General features: G+C 45.0%; 1 protein-coding gene across 1 annotated transcript; it reads left to right on the forward strand.

The window, feature by feature from the left end:
• Positions 1–396: 396 nt before the first annotated feature.
• On the forward strand, positions 397–2631 carry diras1a (DIRAS family, GTP-binding RAS-like 1a). The gene is made up of 3 exons (XM_063200033.1): positions 397–534; positions 1426–1596; positions 2341–2631. The coding sequence occupies exons 1-3, from the start codon at positions 397–399 to the stop codon at positions 2629–2631; spliced, it is 600 nt and encodes a 199-aa protein (XP_063056103.1).
• Positions 2632–22393: the final 19762 nt, after the last annotated feature.

The following is a 22393-nucleotide window of genomic DNA, read 5'->3' on the forward strand; positions in this document are numbered from 1 at the left end:
CATATTTCGCTACAAAAATTGTTAAGGAACACCAGTGAATACTGCTGAACACTTGGTGAGTTGCATATTCTTGAAAACAAATGTTAAAGGTGATTTTAAGAACAGAGTTGCAGGTGCCCATAGACGGCCATTCTAAAGCTGGTTGAGATCAAATCCAAATCAGCCAAATAACAGAGACTGCAGCAAACATGAAATAAACGGTGAGGGGGACTCTAAAAGATTGCAGACCACTCAGAATATGGCCTTAATGTTCAAAAAACTGGACTTCTCCTTTAATAGTTTTTTCTTTCTTCTTTTTTTCTGCCTACAAACATCAGGAAGAAGAGGTGAAAGGTCGTTATAAGCCAAAGCACATCATCGTCCCTCCCTGCCTGCTGGTCAAGCCAAAGTGTGAGGATGCCTGAGCAGAGTAATGACTATCGGGTGGTGGTGTTCGGGGCTGGCGGAGTAGGCAAGAGCTCGCTGGTGCTGCGCTTCGTCAAGGGCACCTTCCGCGACACCTACATCCCCACGGTGGAGGACACATACACCCAGGTAGGTGATCAGACACACACGCCACACGCACGCACGCACACACACACACACACACACACACACACACACACACACACACACACACACACACACACACACACACACACACACACATCACCTACATCCCCACGGTGGAGGACACATACACCCAGGTGATGATCAGACACACAGACACACACACACACACACACACACACACACACACACACACACACACACACACACACACACACACACACACACACACACACACACACACACACACACACAACACACACACACACACACACACACACACACACACACACACACACACACACACACACACACATCCCCACGGTGGAGGACACATACACCCAGGTGATGATCAGACACACACACACACACACACACACACACACACACACACACACACACACACACACACACACACACACACACACACACACAAGCAACCTACATCCCCACGGTGGAGGACACATACACCCAGGTGATCACACACACACACACACACACACACACACACACACACACACACACACACACACACACACACACACACACACACACACACACACACACACACACACACACACTCACACACACACACACACACACACACACACACACACACACACACACACACACACACACACACACACACGTCAAACAATGTCCTAATGGTTAGGGAGGTGGGCTGAAGATCTGAGGGTTTTAGGTTTTTATCTCTCACCCTATCACAGATGTACCTACCGAAGATGGATGCCGCACTTGTCGCTTTCCTGTACCGTACTTTCGTGAATTGCTTTGCCACATCTAGTCTAATGTTCTACCTCTATGTACCTCTACCTCTAGTCTAATGTCTACCTCTGTGTTTTGCCAACTTCACAGGTGATAAGCTGTGACAAGAGCGTGTGCACGCTGCAGATCACGGACACCACGGGCAGCCACCAGTTTCCCGCCATGCAGCGGCTCTCCATCTCCAAGGGACACGCCTTCATCCTCGTCTACTCCATCACCAGCAAGCAGTCGCTGGAGGAACTCAAACCCATCTACCAGCAGGTGCAGGATTCTGTTTTTATTCTTATGTTTTGAGGGGGTAATTTTCATGCTTTTATTCAGGACAGGACAGCTCAGACCCGTCTACCAGCAGGGGTAGGCTTCTGCTTTTGTTCTTGAGATTTTTTTTTTTATTCTGGACAGGACAGTTCAAACTCATCTAGCAGGGGGAGGCTTCTAGAATGGTGGCCTTCTTGCAATGGTGGCCATCTTGAGAATTGCTAGCCATATTGATTTTTTATGTGGCCAGGGCCTTTTTCTAAAACAGTGGCCCTCACACAGTATTTCTGCCAAATTCCATGCTTTTATTCCAGGATAAATGATTTTTACGCTAACCTTTCGAAAAATGAGAAAAGGTTGCACCATGCATACGTAGGTTTCTTTATTACACAGACGCATTTCGGCGTTCTGCCTTCGGCACACTGAGGAAGGCAGAACGCCGAAACGCATCTGTGTAATCTTGAAAAATGGCAGCCATATTGAATTTTTGTATGGCCGGGGACTTTTTACCCAACAGTGGCCCTCAAAGAGAATTTCTGCCAAATTTCTTTACATACCAAAGTGAACGATTGTTTCAACGTTTTGCTCCACTCAATTTTCACATCAACCAAAGTAGCAATGGCGGCCATCTTGAATTTTTGTGTGGCCAGGGCCTTTTTCCAAAACATTTCTGCCAACTTGTCATGCTTTTATTTACACCAAAGTGAACGATTGATTTAAATAATCTGCTCCACTCCACTACTGTAGGTGCTGGCCATCAAGGGCAACGTGGAGAGCATTCCCATCATGCTCGTAGGCAACAAGATCGACGAGGAGCCGCAGCGCGAGGTGGCGACGCGGGACGGCGAGGCACAGGCGACGGCCTGGAAGTGCGCCTTCATGGAGACCTCTGCCAAGACCAACTGCAACGTCAAGGAGCTCTTCCAGGAGCTGCTCAACCAGGACAAGAAGAGGAACATGAGTCTCAACATCGACGGCAAGCGCAGCAACAAGCAGAAGCGCACCGACAAGCTGAAGGGGAAATGCACAGTGATGTAGTAAGGAGACCGGAGGAGGACATACTGTAGTATCATTCCGCAAATGCAGATATCACTTTTTTTCGAACTCATTGACCAGGTGGCAAATTTTGACGCCAAAATGTATGTGATGTATATTTGCCTTCTGAGGTACTAAAACTGCCGCTGCACTCACTCAAAAACCATGCCTTTAATAGCTTGCGACCACATGACTTCACGAACGGTTAGGTTTAGGGAAGGGTCTGCAAACGCCTAGGCGACTGACTGGGTCAGCATGGCAAGCGACGGACTATACCCTTGGTGTCAAATATTGCCATCTGGTCAACTTGCGTCAAAAAATCACGCCAGGGGTATGAGACTGCTACAGTGTATCAACCCAACTCGTCATTTTTTTGACTACCTTTGACCAGACAGCAATTTCTGACATCTTAGGTATGCTCTTGACGTCAAAGGCGCCCCCTTGTGGCAGTATAACTTCACTGACGATTAAGGTTAGAGAAAGGTCTAGGTTCAGGCGACATTTTCAACATGCAAGTGGCGACGAGGTATGCCCTTGACGTCAAAAATTGCCACCTGGTCAACGGGGCGGAATAAGACTCTGTGTTGGAGATGAGGACTACAAGCTTTGGGTACTGTGAGTAATGAGCCGGGGGAACAAGGCTGCGGGACAGACTGCAAAGAAAATAGAGAAGAGGGAAGATTGGAAGAAGAGGACATTGTCATCTCAAATACGTACCTGGACATGTCAAGCCTGCCTCACTCACTGCGGTTCACTCCATCAATCTCCTCTCAAGCTCATGCCCAGACTGAACCCATGTGCCAACACCACATCTCTCCTTTTCTGGCTTCTCTTTGGTTTTCTTTTCATTGCTTTACAAGGGGGAGAAGATAAAGAAATGGAAGGGGAATTGTAACGGATGAGATATTTCGACATAAAGCACACAAGCGCAGTCCATTTACTACATGGATGACTGAAAAAAGACACAAGCACATCATCAAAAGAAAAAGAAAGTGGCTGCGAAGTACAGTAGAATACAGGGAATGTTTTTTTTCCATTCTGCACTGCGCTCATTTCATGTTATAGGAAATCCATGCCCTCCCCATTTCCCTAATCACCAGACATGTTGTTTACTAAATAACAGCACATATGGTTGTATGTAGTTGAGGGCGAGGCTGACGTACATGCCCCTCCCCCCCTGTGGATGACCTCCCGGGCTTCAGCATGATGTTTCACTTCAGTGTTGGGCAAGTTTACTCAAAAACTGTAATACATTACTGATTACATGTTACTGTAATACATTACTGATTACTGCCTTTTGATATGACAGCAATGAATTACTTTTGTAATGGGTTACTTCCCACACTGCTCCTCTTATCTCGTCTGCCTCTATGTGTCTTCATCTCTGTCACTCCGTCAGCAACAATGTAAATGTGTGAGTACAGCACAGCGGCAAGTGCCAACAGGGTTTAAATTGCATGTTGATTCCATGCTGGTATGCCATTGGTGGAGTCTGGTCCGCTCAAGCTCAATGTGTTTTCTAATTGGTCAGATTGAGATCCCTGTGGTCGTCTTTTGGGCGGTTTGATTGGTTCGCGGACCGGTCAATTAAGTGACCAGATCAATCAACCTATAGCTACTGAGAATCAGTACGCCATGAAACCTGACTGGATGCATGGCAGTCTGACTAGAGAGGAAGTCCCGCCCCCAGCACTCCTGCCAATCAACACACTTGCACAGAAACTGAGAGTATGCAAACAAGCTTTACCTTTAGAAAAACAATATCGTTCAACAACAAATTTGTAAGAAAAATGTATTTGGAAGCATTTCGATTTTAGTAGCACAAACAATTAGCATTTTTAATCATAGGAAATAGCAAATTTTTTATTGGAGCAAAATAATTGTTATGCACTTCTTTAAAACGGTTTACAGTAGCTGAATGCAGATTTCTACTGTGTATTTCTGACTAGTCTGTTCTCAAACCCCTTTCTGTCCAGAGGACCACCTGGACGCATTTGTTTTTGTTTTGTTTTTATGTTATTGCATTAGAATTCTTTTAAAAATCCAGATGGCAGCCGCCTCTGAATCGGCTCTGACCCGTCATTGGTGCCGCTGGGCCAGATGCAGCCCGTGTCCTTCCCGCACCAGAACCGTAGATATAACAGAGTTGCCCTATTCTTTGATCTGTGGTCACATGGTTTTATGCTAGCCTAAGCCTCGAAGGTTCCGGGTAAACCATATGTTACTATACGTTTTTGTTAGCATGGCTAGGTTACGTGTACTAATTCTACAAAGTTCGCTGTGCTATGGTATAAACGTTTGTTTTATCAATTTCTCTCAGAGTCCCCAATGATACTCTATGGAAGCGAACACTACATCCGGAACCTTGTGAAGGCTGTGAAAAGCCTGATGGGACCAACAGATCGACCATGTTTGACCATATATGGACAAATTTGGTCGCCAGTTTTCACAACCTGATCCTCTGGCAACGATTTAACTCTTTTATATAGGGTTCTTTCTAATATGCGGACTCCCGTCCTCCCTTGCTCACTTGCCTGCTTGTGGCCTTGTGATGACGTCACTGACGACAGAAATATATTTCAATAACAATTCTAATGTAATTTTTTCGTTTGTAGGTGTGTGAATAAAGACCCTAAGTCCCCCAAAAGTTGTTGTGGCTATGCTAACAGCAGGGAAACTTAATTTGTTTTCTCCACAAGGTGGGGCGTCAGCGAAACACAAGGCCACAAGCACAGACTGAGGACGGGAGTCCACATTTTGGAAAGAACCTGTAGATGGCTCTGGCCTGCACTGAGGCTGGCTAAGGACCAGGGCGAGGGCCATTCCAGGGGTGCATTTCTCAAAAGAGAAGTTGTTAGCCTGTTAGCGACTTCGGTAGTTGCCAACGGGAAAATGCATTGAAATCAACAAAGTAGCTAATGTAGTAAGCAACTTCGGTTTTGAGAAATTCACCCCAGAGCCGAGCTTTACCCTGGAAATGCTTTAGCAATACATCATGACCAGAGGTGTCAAAAGTAAAGTTAAATTGATGGTGTGAGTAGAGATGCACAGGATCCAAGATCTGATTCCGGATCTAGCAGGATAATAGGGTTTTTCACAGGATCGGGATCCGGCAGGATCTTAAGCATTGGATCCAGTATCCGTTACCTAAAAATCAGGATCTGGTGCATCTCTAGCCTAGGTTTTTCTGTCAGTCTTTCACAACCCCAATTGCTGCATGGAGTGAAAGCCCTTTGGAAGCGATCAGTGCAGGCAGTGTGGCAGTAAGCTATAGTATAGTTATATAGTGTATAGTATAGTTTTAGCCAACATAATAAAAAGGGCCCACGTGTGCGAGTAGGCTATGTGTTTCAACCCTTTCGTAGGATCCAGTTCCGGATCCGGCAGGATCCTAAGCAGTGGATCCGGTATCCGGCAGGATCCTAAAAATCAGGATCCGGTGTATCTCTAAACCCTAGTACATGATATTACATGTATAGTTGTCAGTCACACCATTTACTCCATTGTACCTAAGGAGATCGATAGATGTGTTGTTACTGGAAAACCCTGAAAGCCTAACAAGGACCCACCACAAACTTAATCCAAGTCAGCTGATCTTAAAACAGGTACACAGGTCTACTTGTCGCTCAGATAAGTTACTGTGTCGGAAGGAAATTGTGATTATCTTTTTTACTTTTACTTTTACTTTTGACACCTCTGATGATGACCATGACAGCACTTTCTATCTGGATGAGTCTCTTTTGAGTATTTGTCCTGAAAGCGGACTGCCAACTGTACAGTACATGCTTTTTTCGTTTGTCTTTGTCTTTTGATTTCACTCCTCCCTGTATATTTAATGTTGTTGGTTTGTTTGTTTGTTTTTAAACAGGGTCATTTTTCAGATTTTACTATGAGACAGACAAGTTAAATAACAATAAAGAAGCACAATCTCAACCATCTGCTCACAGTGGTACGTTTCTATTGATCTTGCGTACATGCAGGGAAGCCAATGGGGCAATGGGGGGGACAAAGAGGTCCGTTATCCCGGGCTCAGGGAGAAGGGGGGCCCAAAATTTGGTGCTCATTACATTATATGTATTGGGTGGGGGGATTACTTTTTCCACCCCGCACACCAATCCACAGTCCAGCGCTGACTCCCACCCACCCACCTACTCAACCACACAGAGGGAAACGTGGAGGATATCAGTGACCTGAATGGGGTAGCACCAGTCAGTGAGAGGAAGAGGAGGAGGAGGAAGATGCGGAGGAGGAGGGGGAAGAAGATGAGGAGGAGGGGGGGGGAGAAGAGGAGGTGGACGAGGAGGGGGAAGAAGAGGAGGTGGAAGAAGATGATGATGATGAGGAGGAGGACACTTGGAAGGATGATTTAGGAGGTGGGGAAAGAGGAGGGGGAGGAAGACACTGAGATGGAATGGTGGTGATTTAGGAAGAGGAGGAAGAGGAAGACACTGGGAGGGATGGTGGTTATTGGAGACGAGGAGATTCGAGGGGGTGGTTATTGAAGAGGATTAGGAGGCAAGGAAAGGATGGTGTTGACTGAGGCGATGAGGAGAGAAGACGAATGCAGGAGTGATGGTGTTGACTGAGCTGAGGGGGTGAGGAGAGCAGTGCTGGGGGATATCACATTGATCGGTGTGTGAAGCTATCTACCGCCCACTGGTCTGGTGTACTGGCAAATATCAATGGGAACACTGACATGAACAAGACTAATAGAGAACTGAGAGGGGAGTAAAGGTGAGGTGAGAAGAGGAGAGGAGAGGAGAGGGGAGGAGAGATGAGAAGAGGAGAGGTGAGGAGAGGAGAGGAGAGGTGAGGTGAGGTGAGGAGAGGTGAGGTGAGGTGAGGTGAGGTGAGGTGAGAAGAGGAGATGAGAGGAGAGGTGAGGAGAGGAGAGGAGAGGAGAGGAGAGGTGAGGTGAGGTGAGGTGAGGTGAGGTGAGGTGAGGAGATGTGAGAAGAGGAAAGGAGAGGAGAGGAGAGGAGAGGTGAGGAGAGGAGAGGAGAGGTGAGGTGAGATGAAGGGAGTGAGGGGAGGGGAGGGGAGAAGGGAAGGGGGTGAAGGGATGGGAGAGGAGAGGAGAGGAGAGGAGAGGAGAGGTGAAGGGGGTGAAGGGAAGGGGGAGAAGAAGACAGGGGATGGAAAGGAGTGAAGAGATGTGATGAAAAGTCAATGCCTGGTAGCAGCAGGTAGAGTTGTATCAAGACTAGAGCCACTTACAAATTGCAGTTGATCTCAGTCATTTTTGGAGTCATTATCGCCATTTACAAAAAGGTAATTAGAAACAATTAGGACGAAAAAAGACCAAAGATGCAATACAAGAAAAGGACTAAAAGCAGAAACGTAGGACCATATATCTGAAAATCAAATTCTGTTTGATCACAGTTGATCACTGTAATGTTTTGATTGCCATGGTGCAAAATGGAAATTCAGGCCTTTTCCCCATGGCATATACATTCTATCTATTCAACCCCTTCTTGTCTTCAGACCTTCATCCCAAATGTGCATTCAACTCCCCACCCCTGCCCATCAGTCTCGGAGCATGTACCCCAGTATCTCTATGCATGAGAGTAAGACACAGACATACAGTATAACTCTTCATATCCTTGTAGTCGACTTCTCCAGTGTTCAGCAGGATCTCTGGGATGTCAGCCTGGAGGTGCTGTAGTATAAAGGATGATGTAGTGCTGGTGAAAATAGGCCGACTCATTACATATTCTCCCCAGGCGTACTGTAGGTGCCGCACCGCCCGCCCCACGAGGGTGATCTCAGGCAGAGGCAGCCCTGGGCTCTGCTTCGCCCCATGAGGATGATCTCCGGCCGCCCTGGGAGCTGGTTGCTGTGGGCTATGATTCTCTGGTGGTCAGGGGTGGAGGAGCTATAGGTAGGAGGGGCGAGCAGGGCATTTGCCCCGAGGCCCAGGGCCCTCCTGTATTGATGGTGCGGGCCCTATTGTGACCTCGGCAGGCTGAATGGGGAGGGGGAGTACATCATAAATGTGTGCAACTTGTGCAACTTGAAAGTCGTGCCATTAAAGGGACACTGTGTGAGATTTTTAGTTGTTTATTTCTAGAATTCATGCAGCCCATTGACTAATGCTATCTTTTTCATGAATACTTACCACCAGCATCAAATTCTAAGTATTCATTATGACTGGAAAAATTGCACTTTTCATACATGAAAAGGGGGATCTTCTCCATGGTCCGCCATTTTGAATTTCCAAAAATAGCTATTTTTAGCTCCAAAAATGACTATTTGGACCATACTAGAAAATATTTGTTTAATACTTAGTAAACTTTCATGTAAAGATAAAATTTGGCAATAGGCAGCCCAATTTCTATAAGCAGCATAGTTGCAGTACCATTTTGACCATTTCCTGCACAGTGTCCCTTTAAACAACTGAGAGCATTAACAGTGTTACGGACATTTACTATTTCGTCTACTTCATTTATTTTATTTTGTCCAGCACTTGTGCCACTGATGTGCGCGCATTCTCTGTCTCCTCTCTCCTGGCCATCTCTCTCGGGAGCCCCCTGCCTCCCGGCCCCACAGCCTCCTGTGGGGAAGCAAAATGCTTCCTCAGGAACTGCTCGTACCTAAAATATACAGCAGCAGATAAGATTATTGTTATTGTTATTGTTATTGCGGGACATTGTTCTGTGGTGCTTACAGTACTGATACAGTTGCAGAAAAACAGTGATACACTCTGGCGTAGACAGATTCAGTAACCCCCCCCCCCCACACACACACACACACAAACTGTATCTTCAATACAGTACAATGGTGAAGTGCAGTTATTGAAAATCAAATTACAAAATAGTCAGATTGTTATTCAGTCAGATTTTTACAACATCTGAGATTGAAATGATCAGACATTCCTGTCAGGTCCCAATGCAGTGATGAAACACAACATAACATGAAAAATAAGACACTTTACCACCTTTATAAACCCCAGCCAACAAGTTTAACTGTATTGAGCCCCAAAATAGTGACATCCCCCTTTAAGTTTGTTTTCATTTATCACTGCCTTAAGGAGAAATGGGGGTGGTGTATATAGACTGAATTTATCATTGTTTTATCATATATCGGTTTTCATCAATAGATACATTTTACATTACTGAAAAAAAAACTACTCAATGGTAGTTACGGCCATGTATGCCATCTAAATAAGCAAGTCACAAGTTTTGAAGTGACATACAGTGCTCTGTATTAAGGAATGACCTCTATCCCACTCGCACAGCACGAACACACCATGTTGGCCTTTCTCTTTGGTGTTTGGCACCGTGTCCCCAACACTGCTGTGCTCATAGCAAGAATAGTCATTAGTCAAGTCAAGTCAAGTGTACTTTATTGTCAAACACGCACACGCACACACACGCACACTCGCACACACATATGCACACGCACACTCGCACACACATATGCACACGCACACACACACACACACACACACACACACACACACACACACACACACACACACACACACACACACACACACACACACACACACACACACACACACACACACACACACACACACACACACACACAGTGTGCAATAAGAATACTTGTCATTACACTTTCTGAGTCTGTTTCTTCCTATTGCATCAGGGCTTATTTCTGGTGCAGGAGGCTAGACTAATATGAACTGGCTGTGTCCTGTCCTGCTAATGAACTCAGACAAGGGCACATAGAAATCTGTGCGCTGCTCATGGTGAGTTTACAAGCACAGCTGTCCAGTCATGGCAACAAGCAGAGAAGCTGAAGAGGAAGGGGGTTCAGGTCGTCTAGTCACGAATGGCTCTGCTCACTGGGACCCGAGGGCCCTGGCTATGTAACGTGACGCCCACTAGCCTACTGAGGGTGAATATGAAAATGTTCTTCAAAAGTCTGGTTCAGGCGCCAGGCAGTTTAACAAACTACCAAAGTTTTAAGTAAGAGATGCCACGTCAGCATTTAAACACAAAATAGTTTCCAAACACAAATAAATCAGTTCAAGACAAGAGTTATCTTTTCTTTTCTTTTAGTGATCACGAGTTCATGAATCAAAACAAGGCATTCAAGGTTTCAAAATAATAAACACAACATAAATGTAGTCCGTACAGGTCCATAATTATGTGCGTGTTGGGCGAGTGTGTGTGTGTGTGTGTGTGTGTGTGTGTGTGTGTGTGTGTGTGTGTGTGTGTGTGTGTGTGTGTGTGTGTGTGTGTGTGTGTGTGTGTGTGTGTGTGTGTGTGTGTGTGTGTGTGTGTGTGTGTGTGTGTGTGTGTGTGTGTGTGTGTGTGTGTGTGTGTGGAGAGGTGGTGGCTGAGATGAGAGCTGTAAGAGCAGCAACGAGTTTGAGAGTGGAGGAAGAGCCAGGTTGCACAAAGATGAAGGTTTACCGTCCGTTGTGTTCAAGTGTTCTGTTGGCCCTGATCCAGGATTCGTCCTGACAGCAAATGTGATCTGAGGATGCCTCCAGGTCTAAAGCCTCCTGACCAAACCGCAGCACTTAGGGGCATGGGTATGATACTACATCTGGGAGGGATTTGGACTTAGAGGCGTTCAGTCATAATCCTGCAGATGGTGGTAGCTTCGCACCAGTGGCTCCTCAGCCAAGCGCACAAATCAAATGTCTGGACCTGCGGTTGCTCTCATATTGAGCAGGATTACCATTGCAACAGCACATCATCAGTAGGGAAAAACAAACCGGTCCCGCGATGGTCACTTGTACCAGTGCCAGGGACGAGGGGGGACCCAGATTTGGGTCCCCATTACATTGTATGTATTGAGTGGGCGGGCCTTTCAGTTGACGTTGTCCCGGACCTGGCCAAGGCTGTCAGTGGCCCTTGTCATGGCAATTCTAGAAGTCTTCGGTGAGTTCTAGAAGCGTTCACCAAAGATGCATGGCCATCACATCTTACTCAGGTCAAGCACAGGACAAAATAAAAAAGCATAAATGGTCAAGTGAAAAGAAGATAGCCTATTAAATAGCATAAATCAAGTCTTACCAAGTAAAAATACTTGAGTAAAGTACAGATATACAGTATGGAAAGGATACTTAAGTACAGTAACGAATTTCATTGACTTCGTTACTGTCCACCACTGCATAAATGATAGTAAGATGTAGATGTCTGCACACTGAAACTGCAACCACAGGGGTTCATTGCAGAGGAGACAAAAGTAAAAGTTAACCACCAGTTAAACACCAGCACATGACATTACATAGCTATTACATGTGGCCTACTACACCATTTACTCCATTGTATCTAACGAGGTGGATAGAATGTGTTGTTACTGAAAAGCACTAAAAACCTAGCCTAAAGAACTAAAACCTAACAAGAACCCACCACAAACTAGATTCAACCAGCACAGCAGAGTCATCTGATCATAAGACAAAGTACACAGGTCTACTGGTTACTCTGATAAGTCTGATAAGTTGTTGCAAGGAAGCGTTGAAAGGTTTCTTTCTTTTACTTTTAGCCTACTTTTTGACACCTCTGGTTTATTGTAAAACAAGCAATGTTTCGTTTACCACCATGGTCTTCTTCTTCCTGAAGTTCTTACTGTGCACATACACATTTTTTCTTATTATCAATAAAGTCTAGAAAGCCAACAGCAAGGCCGTACTGTACTTTAATAATATAAGATGTGAGAATGGGACATAAAGGAGAGTGCATTGACAAGAAATGGTGCTGCATAAACATACCGCATGCACACTGTATCTGCCAGTGAAACACTTGGTAAAATAGTACATTTTACTGTACTGTACATTCTACGTTACATTATGACTTAATTGGACATAATTGACATTCTTAATTGACATTCTAGTAACAACCAACTTACAGAGGCTGTGTCTTCAGACATTAACTTTAGGTAGCCTCTTTGTGCAGATGGGCTGGCCATTTGTTGAAAACACTCACACTCACACATTGCTGTGACATTACCGAGAGCCTTAAGTAATAGATTAAGACTTGGTCATTACAATTTTGGAGACAACAAGATTATAACTGAGGCTCTGCGTTAAAGGGTTTGCCACAATATAAGCAGTGTTGGGCAAGTTGCTCAAAAACTGTAACGCATTTCTAATTACATGTTACTGTCTTTTCAAAATAATCCCTTACACTACAATATTACTATATTTAAAATGTAAGGCATTACACTACTTTTGCATTACTTTAGTTACTTTCGCCAAAATAACTTTAGGCCTACATATGGATCTGGCAATTTATTAGTGTAAATCAAGCTCATGAGTCATGAGCTTTTCACCTCCAACCCAGAAGGTGTTTTTGACAGCATGCAGACTAAAAACTACCAGGTTCAGGAATAGCTCCTTTCTGACCCACCACACTGAATACCACTATAATCCAGGTCATTGTAATGCATTTGTAACTTAAGTTAAGTTATTTAGCATTGTAACTAAGTAAATAGTAACGATTTTTGCCCTGCAATGCCTCGCATTACTGCATTACAGCAAAATGTAATGCATTACAGTAATTAATTGCTTTTGTAATGCATTACTGCCCAACACTGACCACAAGCAAACCATCCCCATGCCCCTGTGCCTATACTGTGCATCGTAGAAAAGCGGATCAATTCAGTGACTCTCCTGTTGCATTGTGGGTAAGGCACCATTCCAGTAGTCCCCCAGGGTGACTCATACACCATCCTCCAGATTCCCCCGTTACCATGCCGTTACCATGACAACGTCAGAATCAGGGCTGCACTGGGGGAGAAATAGAATACGGCCCGGGGACTTTCGGCTTAAATAAAGGGGCCCCTCAAAATTAGCTGCTCAGAACTGACTCACCGGTGGGCCCCGCACCCTCATGGGCCCCTATTTTCAGAGATACATTTACATTTCTGAAAACAGGGGCCCATGAGGCTGCGGGGCCCACGGGGACATGCCCGTTATGCCAGGTGGCCTGTCCAACCCTGTTCAGAATGGTGAGTGCCACACGTCATGTCAAGTCATTGTGGGGCTGCGCTTGGTGGCAATAGAGAAGGGAAGTGTACTGTACATGCGCACCTTCACTTCACCCTCTCTCTTCTTCTTCCCTTCAAAAGACGAACACTTGGCATGCTGTGCAGTGCACACAGACTAGCAGAGGTGAAGCAACTGGCCATACTGAAATAGTGTGAGAGAGTGGTCTGTACACTACTGTAGGTACAGTATGAGCTTCAAAAAATATGGTATATAGTTGGCAACATTTCAATCAAAAATATTGTCGTTTGTGTAATAAAGTGTATTTTTCTGCTCATACCCAGTGTACAGAGGGAGTGATTGGCTATTAGCACACACACACACACACACACACACACACACACACACACACACACACACACACACACACACACACACACACACACACACACACACACACACACACACACACACACACACACACACACACACACACACACACAGAGGGAGTGATGGGCTATTAGCATAATTAAGCACCATGTGGCCATAATAAGCTGCCCACCAACCCCATCCCCCCCATGTCCCCCCACTTCTCGTCCCGAGGTCAAGTCCCACTCCTCACGCCCCCATTACCAACACAAACACACAGTATTTGCCTCTACTTGTGTGCGTGCGTGTGTGTGTGTGTGTGCATGGGTGTGTGCGTGTGTGGGTGTGTGTGTGTGTGTGTGTGTGTGTGTGTGTGCGTGTGTGTGTGTGTGTGTGCATGGGTGTGTGCGTGTGTGGGTGTGCATCTACAACTTCAAAGCAAAGGAGGAGGAGAGTGAGGTTCAATCATCATTCATGATAATCTGGGACAATTCAAGATATCATGAAATGGGTCGCAATCAATCAAATTAAAGAAGCACTCTGATTGGGTGGTCCTCACCCAGACTTAGGCTTCTGATTGGGTAGGCCTCACCCCAGGCTTAGGCCTCTGATTGGGTAGTCCACACCCAGGCCTAGGCCATAGGCCTACGTTCATTCAGACTTCCCGTCCTGTTAATGAACTCCAGTTTTGAAAAAAAAAAACTTTCCTTCTTTTTTTGTTTTGGTTGTTGTTGTTCTCCCTTGTCTTGTGGACAAGTGATGTCCTCTTTTTGAGTGTGAAATACAGCATGTGTGATAAGTGTTAAACTGTAAAAAATAAATAAATAAATAAATTAATTAAAAAAAAAAAAAAGAACTAGAAATGCACTCAGAGTGTGCAGACCTCCGCCAAGGAAGCTGTTTGATAGAACATTTGAATATATGTTACATCGTAGTCTTTCTACCTTCTTTTTGTGGAGTTAGAAAGTGCAATGTCAAAATTGGCCCTATCCCGCAATGGTGAAGAATATATTTTTTAAATCTTCCAAATTCCACCAAAATTGAATTACAGTACTTGTTCCTTTTGTCATTTCCAACAACTTCACAAAGTTTCATCCGTTTGAGTTATCCTGCTGACAGACAGACAAACAAACGCGAAAACACAAACTCCTTGGCGGAAGTAATAAACTCCACCGTATTGGTCCACCAGGAAATGCCCTGTATTCCAGGCAAATTACCAGTCTTGTTGGGCCTTGTTGTGACGCGAGGCTGATTGAAACTAATGACCAGATGATGTAGCACTGGCACAGTAGCGGAGTAGCCTGCCAAAGCAGCCCCAGCCACCAGCCAGCAGGGTTGCAAATGAGGCTGATGATTTCCAGCCCAAAAAATGCTCAAAACCCACCTGGAAGCACTAAATCCCGCCCAATTCTATTGATTTCTATGGCCAAAAATTGGGCGTTTTTTTCTGCTAAATGCCATTTTTACCCGCAGACGGCCATCCTAAGCAGCCCAATTGGGCAGGAAACCACCCAATCTGGCAACACTGGCAGCCAGCCCGGCTGTAGTAATTACTATCGTGTTAATTATCAATTACACACCACAGGCACAGGACCCTCATTAAACCACTCTCTCCCATCTATTGCACTGGTCTGCAGATCTGGGGGAAAAGAAGCTTTTGTTACAACTGTTAAGTGGGCAGGAAAGTGTGTAGGTCCAAGTATACACAGGTCTGATGATCATCTGCTTCTCATACATGCCGAATAAGCTGTCTATCAAGGATAAATTAGATCAAGTGGGTGAAAAAAAAAACGCAAAAAAGACTTCCAAAGCAAAACGAACAAAGCCAGCCAAACTTCTGAAGAGAGAGAGATGGGGGAGCGATGCATCAATCGATGTGTAGCCTAGTAGGGCAGGTGCTCTTCAAGGGGAGAGAGGACAGGGATCTTATACATAAAATAAAAGGAAAGGAATCCCCAGAGGCACCCTGCTATTTAGGCCTGTTTTTTGTTTTGTTTTGTATTTGTCTTTTTTGCCTCGTTCCTTTTATCCAATCATTTTTTCTTTAGGCCATGGCCATATTTTGTGCTGGTGGACAGGTGAATTGCAAGCTGTCCTGTCATGCATCAGTAACTTGGCGCCATCTGGTGGACAAAAAATATCATTGCATGTCAGTCCTCCAAAGGATATGGTTATAATGGTTTTACTGTACAGACGGTGCAGCAGGCTATATGTTAAAGAACCTTAAAAAAGATGTGGTTATTAAACCTTAAAAAGATGTGGTTTGAGGTGCTTTTTGAATGCAGCTTTCTTCTCCTGCCCATTTGTCTTCTCAGCTCTTGGTTCTCCTGTCCCTCAGTGTAATGGTTATTTATTTCATGTAGGCCTATCACTGTCGGAATGACAGGTCAAGGTAATATGACTAAAAACAAGTTGCAAACTTCCACTTTTCCCATCCGTCTTGATTTTTATCTGCTAATTGGGCATTTCTGCCATTAGAGTAGGGTAGAGTACTTTTATTAATCCCGAGGAGTATCAAGGTGTCTGACAGCTTACATAGATACATACAAGACATACACAAAGATGAACGCATGAACGCACACAAGCACGAACGCACGCATGCATGCTAGTTAGTACTTTAAGTATTACTTGAGGAAATTCAGCTCATCTGAACATCTAATGGCACATTTTCATCAGATTTTAAGGTGTGTTTCATGTTTTTGGTCTGTGGTCAACCCACAATATTCACTTTTGGCCACTTCGGGGCAGACATTTGGCTCCCTTACTTTAACTGCTTGCCAGTGTCTGGCCCCTGTTGTTTTGTAGAGAGTACTTGCCCTCTGTGAAGGAAGAGACTTCAAAACAGTTTGCTGTAAATGGTGTCAGTTATGAGATGGCTTCGGAGAAACTATTTTAACCTTTAAGATGTAAAGGCAAGAAGTAAAGACCTTTCTCTTCTGTGACAGTTTACCAAAATAATAATAATAATAACAATAACAATAACAATAACAATAACAAGAAGAAGAGTAAGAAGAACGAGAAGAATAAGAATAATAAGAAGAACAACAACACAACAACAACAACAACAACAACAACAACAACAACAACAACAACAATAATAATAATACAAAACAAAACACAACCCTGGGCATTATGTCTGACACCCCTGACTTCAATCCTGTGTCCACTGCAGTAGCACCTACGTTATTACTTTATTACATTATAACCTTATTACATTATAACCTTATTACCTTATTACCTTATTACGTTATTATTACTGAAGTCACCGTTTCCTCAGTAATCTGATAGTAATACGGAGGGCTGCTTGTTTTCATTGGCACCATCGGAGGACCATATGACCACGGAACTGACTGCAACTTACAGAACAGGTAGGCCGACACTTGGTTGCTGCTGATATTGTTGGGAAGAAATGTGTAAAAATCTGCCATTTCTTATATTCTTATATTCTTATATTCATGGGCCGCAGTGAGTGAGACATCATCAGGAGGAGACGAGTGACGAGGAGACATCATTATTACCTAAGTCATCCTTACTTAAGCAGCCTATTAGGCTACTTTCATAACCTAATGAGACTTTTATGTTGGATAATACGGGAAACTACATTTGGTAACAGGTCCCTGTCGCACAGGCTTACTCTACTCATAACAAATGTCAGGTGTGTATTTTTGTCCTTAAAGATATCTTACATAACACACACAAAACATCATCAATTAAAATATTAGAAATACATTTCCTCATATTATCTCTTTGCTACTGCTCTAAATTGGAATGACGTAGCTGACTGAGTTTACCGTAAGCCCAATTTGCTCTAAATAATTAAAAACGTGAACTGGCGACATAGACTCTGTTGTCACCGTCGACATAAATAAAACATGCGTCACCTTTTACCCAGTTACACTAACCTCTCTCAGCCACAGGGTGGCAGTGTTGCTCACAGAATGCGCTGTCTTTGGCACAGTTCTGTGATGACACCTTCCTTCTGTTGTGTTGTATGTGCTGTGCTGTGCTCAGGCCCAACCAACTGTTGTGGTATTGTGTAACACTGGCGCTGCTCATCTCTCTGCCCTAATGGCCGTGAGTCATCTGGCCTCTCTCTTCACTCCACTCCACTCTACTGCACTCCACTCTGCTATATACTCTACACAACACACAGCACTATTAGTATTATATTACATAATTTATTTATTTATTTAGGTCAGTTTCACATACCGTCAGCCACGTTTCCGCGGCACCTCTGAGGGGGGCGTGTGGCACCCCAGGGGTGCCACGGCACCCCGGTTGAGAACACTGGTCTACACAACCATCACCACCCTACACAACCATCACCATACCACACCACACCACAGCCATCAACCATCACCACTTTACATCTCCACTCTCTACTCTGCCCAACTCCAACACAGCCAGCGTTGCCAGATGTGTCTGACCAAATCCCGCCCAAAAGGTTCTCAAAAACCGCCAAAATGCGCTAAATTCCGCCCAAATTCAACAAATTACATTGACTTCTATGGGCCCAAAACGGCTTAAAAAAAACGCCAAATGGCCAATTTTTCCCATTTTTGTCCGCCGACGCTCATCCCAAGTAGCCCAATTGGGCAGGCACCCGCCCAATCTGGCAACACTGACCACAGCACACCACAGGCATATCTTGTCACCCGGCTTGGCAGACAGCCGCTTCGGGTCCCCAAGCCCCTAGTTAGTGAATAACAGCTCACACTTTACTGCAGTAATTTCGATGGTAACACTTTATAATAATGTCTGCTTAGTAAAGACTTAGTAAATAATTAACTAATGATGAACAAAACATTGATCATTAGTTAATTATTTACTAAGTGTTATTGATACTTTATAAGCAGACATTATTATAAAGTGTTACCATTTTGATTTTGGTTCAAATGTTCATTCCTTTGAATGTTTTGCTTTGGGCCCCATCTGACCCTAGAGTCGCCTCTGCACAGTAGAGCATCACACCACCGTCAACCATCATCACACATACACACACACACACACACACACACACACACACACACACACACACACACACACACACACACACACACACACACACACACACACACACACACACACACACACACACACACACACACACACACACACAGCACACACGCACGCACGCACGCACGCACACACACACACACACACACACACACACACACACACACACACACACACACACAGCACAGCACAGCACAGCACAGAACACACACACACACACACACACACACACACACACACACACACACACACACACACACACACACACACAGCACAGCACACACACACACACACACACACACACACACACACACACACACACACACACACACACCACACACACACACACACACACACACACACACACACAGCACACACACACACACAGCACAGCACACACACACACACACACACACACACACACACACACACACACAGCACACACACACACACACACACAGCACAGCACACACACACACACACACACACACAGCACAGCACACACACACACACACACACACACACACACACACACACACACACACACACACACACACACACACATGCTGAGTCCTGCAGGGCGTTGGTGGAAGATGGGCCGGATCCTGTTACCAGCTAAGTGTGTGCAGATCATTTTACTCCCAACTCCCAATTGTAGCAATAAACAAATGGCAGCTCCCTCCCTCCCGCATCAGCCTTCTGCCTTTATCGGCTTCTTGGAAGCTCAGTATGAGAGAGAGAGAGAGAGAGAGAGAGAGAGAGAGAGAGAGAGAGAGAGAGAGAGAGAGAGAGAGAGAGAGAGAGACTTTGCCAAAGTTCACCAAACAAGCTCCTCTTATCCCTGAAGATTCTGAAATCAATGTATTGTTCCCTCAAACAGATTGCAAATTTTTCCATACGTTTTTTCACAATTGCCATTATTTTTTATGAATATCCAAATGCTTTTTTATATTAAGAATGCACAAATAAAAATATATTCTATTCTATTCTATTCTATTCTATTCTATTCTATTCTGTTCTATTCTGTTCTCTTTGTTTTCTGACAGCACTGCAATGTCTTGCCCTCAAAGCACAGTGTGTCTGAAGCAGGGTGCTGCTCAGCTGAGGAACACGTTGTGTGTTTGTGGAAGCAATGGAGGCCTCATCAGCTATACTACGTAGCCATCCTGACCTCACATGCACACACACACACACACACACACACACACACACACACACACACACACACACACACACACACACACACACACACACACACACACACACACACACACACACACACACACACACCTGCCCGGGCCTAACGAGGCCAAGGCCCAGGGGCCCGAGAGCCAAGGGGGCCCTGAAGCCCAAAGCCTCCCCACCACAAAAAAAACATAATTATTGTTCTATATTTGTGTTCAAGATTCAAGATTCTTTTTATTCGTCCTGAGGAAAATTTGTCTTGGATATACATACAGTATTTGCTGCATAACACACAGCACATGATGCAAAAATATATATATTAATATCTGATATTGTTTTAAAATGACATTTAAGATCGCTAAGCCCCCCAATGGGCTAGCATGGCAACGGGGACCCAGGTTCGAGTCCGGCCTGGGTCATGTCCCAACCCTGCCCCCATCTGTCTGTCCCACTAATTTCCTGTCAATCTCTACTGTCCTGAGTGGAGGTGCAAAACGCACACCAGAAACAGAGGTGCTGGCAACCAGAAAATACAATTGCAGGAGGAGAGGTCACCTGAAGAAGGCCGACAGGCCGAAACGTTGTCACATTAAAAACTGTTTATTTAACTTGAGAGTGTGCGGTTCTCCTGTCCTCCTGCATTCTCTACTGTCCTGTCATCAATTATGGCACAAAAAAGGCCATAAAAATATCTTAAAAATGACATTTCAGCTGTTTTTCAAAATCTCTTGGGGGAGACACCCCCGCACCCCTAACTACAAAGTCTCGGTAACATCTGGGGTTAAATCCCCAAATCTTTTTGGGGTTTCTGCGGTTAAACCCCTAAATCTGTGTTGCGATAGCATGAAGGGGGGGCCTTTCTTGTTGTCTGGCCCAGGGGCCCAGGAGTCATACTCCGTCCCTGGAGGTGCAGGCATACCTAATGGGGCATGAGGAATAAGGGCTAGTCCTTGAGGCGTGAGGAATTAGAGCTAGTCCTCGGCAGTCCGCTGCGGTCCGCACTTGAATTGCCCCAACCTGTCTAGAGCCTTCTGGAACGTCACGTCATAATGCCAGGCCCCGTCAGATCAGAGGGGTGACTCAGCGCTAGAATGTTTGTGTGTGTGTTGTTAGTGTATGTGTGTGTGTGTGTGTGTGTGTGTGTGTGTGTGTGTGTGTGTGTGTGTGTGTGTGTGTGTGTGTGTGTGTGTGTGTGTGTGTGTGTGTGTGTGTGTGTGTGTGTGTGTGTGTGTGTGTGTGTGTGTGTGTGTTTGGATCTGTAATCCTTCCCTGTGTGACGATCCAAATAAAAGTACTAAACTGTGTGTCTGTGTGCGTGTGTGTGTGTGTGTGTGTGTCTCTGTGTGTGTGTCTGTGTGTGTGTGTGTGTGTGTGTGTGTGTGTGTGTGTGTGTGTGTGTGTGTGTGTGTGTGTGTGTGTGTGTGTGTGTGTGTGTGTGTGTGTGTGTGTGTGTGTGTGTGTGCTTTTAGTGTGTATGTGTTAGTGTGTGTGCGTACGTGCATGTGTGCATGTGTGTGTTAGCGGTGTGTTTGCTTAGCCGTTGAGATGCACTAATTGGATTATGTCCCATAGTCATGGATGCTGACTGGAGTGAGGTAGTCCGGCCAGGCCAGGCCAGGCCAGCACACACACACACACACACACACACACACAAACACGCACACACACATACACACGCACACGCACACACATGCACACATGTGCGCTCTCTCACACACACACACACACTGCAACATGATCTCCAAAAATTCCGTGCTCCTGGACACGGATGGTAAGGACACAAAATCCGTGTCCAGGAGCACAGATTTTGCCAAAATTCCGTGCTCCTGGACACGGAATTGTTTTCCGTGCTCCTGGACACGGATTTGTTTGAAGTGCTTTCTATAGGCTATTTCCACAGTCTTGTGTTTTCTCAGGATTTTTCTCATTTTGTCTGGGCACAGCTAGTTTTCTTTCATTCATTATATGAGTTTGATAGCCTAGCAACCAACTGGAAAAGGTATTTCTCAAAAATATGTCTTTAATGACAGGTTAAGGTTAGGGAATGTTTTGGTCAGGGCACAACTAAAATTGCTATAGGCCTACCATTATTTTGTTTAGGATGAGCATTTGGTATGTATTTTCTAATGATAGAGTTAACACAGTTTCCCATCACGGAAAACAATTCCGTGTCCAGGAGCACGGAAAACAATTCCGTGTCCAGGAACACAGAATTTTGGCAAAATCCGTGCTGCTGGACACGGATTTTGTGTCCTTAACATCCGTGTCCAGGAGCAAGGAATTTTTGGA

The sequence above is a fragment of the Engraulis encrasicolus genome, chromosome 6, assembly GCF_034702125.1.
Source record: "Engraulis encrasicolus isolate BLACKSEA-1 chromosome 6, IST_EnEncr_1.0, whole genome shotgun sequence".
Classification (NCBI taxonomy): domain Eukaryota; kingdom Metazoa; phylum Chordata; class Actinopteri; order Clupeiformes; family Engraulidae; genus Engraulis; species Engraulis encrasicolus.